Below are 6,000 nucleotides of genomic sequence, written 5' to 3'. Positions count from 1 at the left end.
GAAAAGCGCTGGTGTTCATGCTCTGTGATACTGTCCATTCTTCTATCTAGGAATATTCACACCAAAAGTCTCCCCTACAAAACCCGAACCTCTTGTGCACTTCACTTCCCTAAATGTTTCATCACCCAAATTTCTACAGGCATGTATTTCAAAGCCTCTGTAATTCCCTCAACAAGCCTCAGAAGACAGGTTATCTTTGAAGCCCTTCCTCCTTGAGTTACATGACTTAATACAATGACAAAATTTTATCAAATAAGTCCAAATCATTTACAAGCACAGGTTGGAGTAAGGAGCTGTGTTGGACAGTGAATTACTTTGATGTTCCTCCCCCAAGAAGAAACCCAACTTCCACTTATTCTAGGGCAAACTCAAAAGGTTTTATTTTAATTTTTTTTTTTTAGCAAATTCTATCACGTAAATGTTAACAAAAAACATCTGTACAATTGCCATGATACACTCAAAAGTGAAACAAATAAGATATAAATACAGATATGGATGTAACATGACAAAAGCGGAAAAAATAGAAAAAAATACATGCGCATGAACACGGTGCCAACAAAGTCATTTCTCATGGCTGGCATTTTTCAGAGCTTTTTTTACTTCCCATTTAAAACATTGTTAGCAACGTCCTGCTGTGTACTACAAAGGTCTATTTTTCTGTCCCTTAATATGTAATATTATGCTTGATAAATAAAGGGGTGGGGAGAAAAAGTTCTGATGACAAAGATGCAAGTTACATTACTTATACAGGTTATTGGTAAGCTAGTAATAAGCAGTTAAAAAGACAGTCTCGTATTGTATTGTAATCCAGGCAAGCACACATAGTGTACCTTAAGAAAGCCACATGCCTCGGTATTTCTGAACTACATGAGAACTACAGTACGTAGACCTGTGGGGCAGATGGAGCTGGGACTTGCCCATGCCCACGGAGCACTGGTGCAGCCAATGGCAGAAAAAACATCCACATCTGAGATTTCGGCAACCTTGCAGCCAAGAGCTGCTGTCTGCTGAGAGTTTTCTCCCATTCAGATTTTTAAAGCATGGTGGACAAAGAAAATACACTTGTTTTTCTTTTTTTTTTCCTTTCTTTTTTTTTTGTCCCTTTTTTTTTTTTTTTTTTTTTTTTTAAAGGTACGAAAAATTGAAGCCCTGCATAATGGGCAGCAAGAAAAAAAAAAGGCAGCTGCAGTAGGTGGCTACTGCCAGGAGAAGGTGAACACAAGCTTCACCGGAGCAGTGAGGCACTGCAGCATGCAGACCTTCCTCTGCAAGCGTGCGTGGACACTGTGATTTGTAGCCAGAGAGACCTTTATGCTTGCTGAAGAGAGAACAAGATGATTGTACAGCTTGTTGAAGTTAAAACTGGAGATCAGAGAGGTGACATTCAGAGCTAGCCCTTTGAGTACTTCAAAGGAAACACAAAAAAAAAAACTGGGTCATGTTCAACATACTAAACAACCCTAACTATGTACATTATCCGCAATGATTCATAAATACCTAAGCAGAATGCTCCTACTGTGTACAGGTAGAACATATCCTAGAGTACTCAAAGGATGGACAGTCCTCGACTCACGCAATGGAATTAAGTAGCACATTAATGAGCATCTGTTGACAAACAGAACTGAATCTGATTCAGGAAGTAAGGCCTGAGTCTACCCTTTGCAGCCCCGGGCGTGCCAGTGGCCTTGGGAAGCGCAGGCTGGCCGCAGGCGCCTTTTCAAGGACGAGCTTTGACCCCGACTGAGGTGTCAGGGACGTTACAGTGTGTTCACTCTCAGTGCATACCAACAGGATTTTATAAAACATATAAAATCATTTGAGAAGGAATTCAATTCCTGGAGATTTGCTACAGTGTGCCATTCAATGGAAAGAAAAAAAATCAAGACCAACAAACAGCAAATGATGATAGACCAAGCTCCATCACAGCTGGGAGGGACTAACACCACCTGGTCAGCTATGCTGACCTTTTGAACCCCAGAACTGGAACAGAAGATGCTGAGCTGAGATGGGGAGAAAGAGAGGCATAAATACTAAGCAGTTAAGAGCACAATTAAAAAAACAAAACAAAACAAAAAAACACCCCAAAAATCCCCTAGCCCGCTAATAAAAATTCAAACAAGACAGCTTAACTGCTGCCAACAAGTCAACTGAGTATTTCCTCAAAAGGAAAAATAAATTTGTGTTAAAATAAAATTTGAAGCATTCAAAAAAATCGAAAAAGAGCATTCTAACAAGCATACAGAAAGATGTGAAAAATAAATGGTCCACGGAAAGGCAGACACGAACCATGGAGCAGCCAATCCCCCCTTTAAGTGAGGATGGCTTTTCTGAGCCTGCGTAAAAACCCCAGGGGAATCCCACACCCCAGGAAAGCACACGGTTTCTCCTGCCATAGCATTACTGGTTGGGAAAGCTGAGGGAACTAGTCCTGCAGCCAGCAAAAGCCTGCACATGTATGTACCAGGAGCAGGTCGCCTCCCCTGCTCTCAGGTGAGCAGGGAAAGGGACCAACAAACTTTGCAGCCCAGTGCCACAGTCCTCCACTAGCCCCAATCCCTCCTGAGACAAGGACTGGGAGAAAAGCTGGCACCAAGCGTCAGCTCTCAGCTTAGTTCCTCAGGGATGGGGCTGAAACACACAGGAAGAATGATGGAAGGGGCTTTACCCTCCCTTGCTGCAGTAATGGAGTCTCATGTTCTCGGTATGTTGCCAATGTGTCCCTTCAGCTCCCTAAAGGGGAGATGGAGGAAGCTGGAGAGACTCCAGGGCACAGAGGGCAGCCAGGGAATGCACATGCATCACCACAGCTGCAGCCATAAGCTGCAGGCCCACAGCCCACCATCCTTGTGTGGCACCAGGGGCAAAACCCCAGCTGTGATCCATGGCAGTTTTGGGGTGGGCATGCCCATCAGCCAGGATCCAGCCCAGGGCCAAACACAGCACGTAAATTAGCAACCTTCTGCCTTCCCTGGTTACAGGCAGAGCCAGGGGGAGCTCCCCCTTTGCAAACAGAAGGGTCTCTGTTCAGGGAAGGGCAGTGCCACAGGGTATTTGATTGCTGCTGGTTTGCCTCTGACCTGGTCGGAGTCATTAGGCTGCAAAAGGATTTTTCCTGCTGCACCCTCACCCACACCACCCTGACTGCCAGCAGTGCCCAGTGAGGGACCCCCACTCCTCTGAAATGCAGAGCACTCAGCACCTCTGCATGGAGATGGCCACAAAGGAGAATTCTAAAGGGAGTTGACAGCACTGCAGGGTGTTCAGGAACAGAACGGGCTGTGGCAGGCAACCAGCACTGTCCCAGCTGGCTCAGAGGGGCTTCCATGTGGTATTTCTGTTCAGATTCAGACACCCTTTCTGTCCTCTGGGATGTACATTTTGCTGAAAGTGCAAAGGAGTTGTGGGGACAAAGCCATCCAGCATCAGTGGGTCAGTCAGAGCAGTAGATCAGCCCTTTGATGCTACAGATTTCAAGGAAAACAGCTGGCACTGAGGTACAGCTCTACCAGCTCCCACTGCCCACCCACTGACACGCTCAGAGCACAACCCAACCCCACCCACCTAACCCCACCACCCTATTTGCAGACCTCAGTCCCAGAACTGGGTCTCAGGTTCCCTTTGGGGAGTAAAAGGTAACCTAGAGAGTCTTTTGAACTTATGAAAGAGCCAAATGGGTTGAGAAGGGAGAAGTATTTACAAAGCCAATGAAAAGAGCACAAGTCCAGCTGTTATGCACAGCACAGCTGGCTGGAGAGCAGTTACAGAGAGATCACCTCATCCAGGGTCTGTCAGAACTATGTACAAAACTCAGATGTTTAAAAAGAACCTATATTTTCATTACTCACTTGGTATCTCTCAGTATTAAAGCATCTGAGGCTGGAATCACAGCCACACCTGCAAAGATCTCCCCATGGAGGGCCCTGCAAGTTAGACAAGCTGCAACAGGGAGTACAAAACAGGAACACAAGACTTGAAAGAAGAGAAGGACCCAGCCAGAATGGGTGGGGGGAGAGAGCAGGTAACTAGCACACAGAAACCAAAACTGGGTATGAACTAAACCAACAAGATTTGTTTGACTTTTACATGTGTCCGGGATCTTGGACTCGGAGTTAGAATGCTAACCTAAACATATTTCTGAGATTTCAGCAGGCTATACAAATATGTTTAAGTATGGCTTTCTGATGTTCACTTTTAATGAAGACTGCGACACAGACCTTGCTTCCTTTACATTCAATACCAGTAAGATTCTACATAAAAGCTTTAAGGGACTAAAATACTGATTGCAATAAATATCTGCAAGGCCTCCTTAAGCTGATGGAGCGCGCCAGTGAAGAGTAGCAGAAAGGTCTCTGAGAGGCACCGTTGATTGCTTCTAAGTCTACACATATGTCCACAGATCTCCATTAACTGTGCGTTGAAACATCTGAAGAGGAGCTGCTGTTGCTGTTGGTGGTCTGTGCCCTCTTTATATACAAGTTTAGTAGCTTCATCTGAAAGAAAGAAAGAAAGAAAGATCAGGAGAAGATGCCAGAAAAAAACAGGTGGGGTAAAGTTGACTGCCAATGTAAAAACTTGCATTCTGTGGCGAGCTCACACTGGGCACTCTGAAGGAAAAGCAAGATAACTGACCATATTTCAGAACAGAGACAAGAGGCCATGCCCAGTCCCACTGGAGTTACAGACAAACTTAATGGGATTTAGAAAAGCCTCTTCCATTTCACTTCAGCAGCCATCAGTTCACAGACCTCAATCCTGCAGCCAGGTCAGGTCAAGCAGGCTTCCCACAGAAGTCAGTAGGGCTGCAGGCACACTGGTGATCCAAGAGCCATGGGTCTCCCTCCTAAGAAACACCCTGAACTTTCCCTGCTTTATAAAATGTTCTTTTTCAATGACAATATATCTTCACTAACATGGTACATCTAGTGCAACTGCAGTTGTTATGACTATATACTTCCCTTGCATGGATTTGTTTTCTTTTTCCTCCTTGCCACCTTAACTCCAGATCCCATAATGACTCATGTTTACATTTAACTTTTAACAGGCAGGCAGTCTGCATAAACCCAGAAGAATTACTTACATGTTTATAGTTACTGATATGGAGTATGCTTGTGGCACTGAGGATACTGGGATAATAAAGCCTCTATAATATTCTATAGGGGGACTTCCTAACATCCCAAATATAAAGGGGTAAACCTCAGCACACTTAGCTGTCTCTTTGCAGAGCAATTTGGAGGCACAACTGTAATTTGTTTAGTGACAAGACAGAAATAAAACCCAAGTGTCTTTAGTCTTGGATTGTTTTGGCCTATACCACACTTCCTTACCCATGAAAGAAATTATGACTTCAAAATGACAGAATTAAGCCCTCTGAACTAAGTAGCTATTAATGTGCACAGACCTATTTCAGAAACAAAAAATGCAGAATTCATCTTAAAATTGCATAGAAATCTTGGGTATGTAGACTTAAAACAGCAGAAAAAAATTTTGTGGTGCCTTGTTGAGCAGCTCTGAAAAGCAAACACCAACATAAAATGCTTCTCTGAAGGATGGAGTTGAATTAAGGGCTTAGTTTCACTTGCAGCATCAGGTCAGAATTTGGGTTTTGCAGCTAGTCTGACTTCAGGGTAAAAAGTCCTTTGAAGGGTCATTTGAGCTTGCTGTTGTCCCAGAAGGAAAGGGACACATGTGCCCTGCAATTAAGAGTGAAGCTTTACCTGCATTTCTATCACAACTTGCTGCTGAGAGGATCTGCTCTCCCACCATCCCCATGCATTCCCATCACTCTCTGCACGAGGATGCCTGTGTGGCCACAGAACAGACTGAAAGCTATTTAATTTGTATTGCAGATCTGGTTTGCAGCCAGAGCAGCCAGCTGATCCAGCTCACTGCACAATCACCTCTGGATGTAATACCAAAGGAGCAAGGCAAACATGGCTGGAGAAGGACCTGCTCAGAGGCAGCCTGCAGTTACACAAGATCAAATGTATCATGAAACCAATC

General features: G+C 44.4%; 1 protein-coding gene across 17 annotated transcripts in view; it reads right to left on the bottom strand.

The window, feature by feature from the left end:
* Positions 1 to 352: 352 nt before the first annotated feature.
* The window catches only part of CLASP1 (cytoplasmic linker associated protein 1), a 170,504-nt gene continuing 164,856 nt past the window's right edge, over positions 353 to 6,000 (bottom strand). For all 17 annotated transcript variants that reach the window (XM_058839247.1, XM_058839248.1, XM_058839253.1 and 14 more), the window contains one exon: positions 353 to 4,490. In XM_058839247.1, the coding sequence (XP_058695230.1) occupies positions 4,404 to 4,490 (87 nt within the window). In that variant the 3' untranslated portion in view covers positions 353 to 4,403. The remainder of the gene's footprint in view (positions 4,491 to 6,000) is intronic.

The sequence above is a fragment of the Poecile atricapillus genome, chromosome 5, assembly GCF_030490865.1.
Source record: "Poecile atricapillus isolate bPoeAtr1 chromosome 5, bPoeAtr1.hap1, whole genome shotgun sequence".
NCBI classification, from domain to species: Eukaryota; Metazoa; Chordata; class Aves; order Passeriformes; family Paridae; genus Poecile; species Poecile atricapillus.
This window is presented reverse-complemented; position numbering and strand designations above follow the sequence as displayed.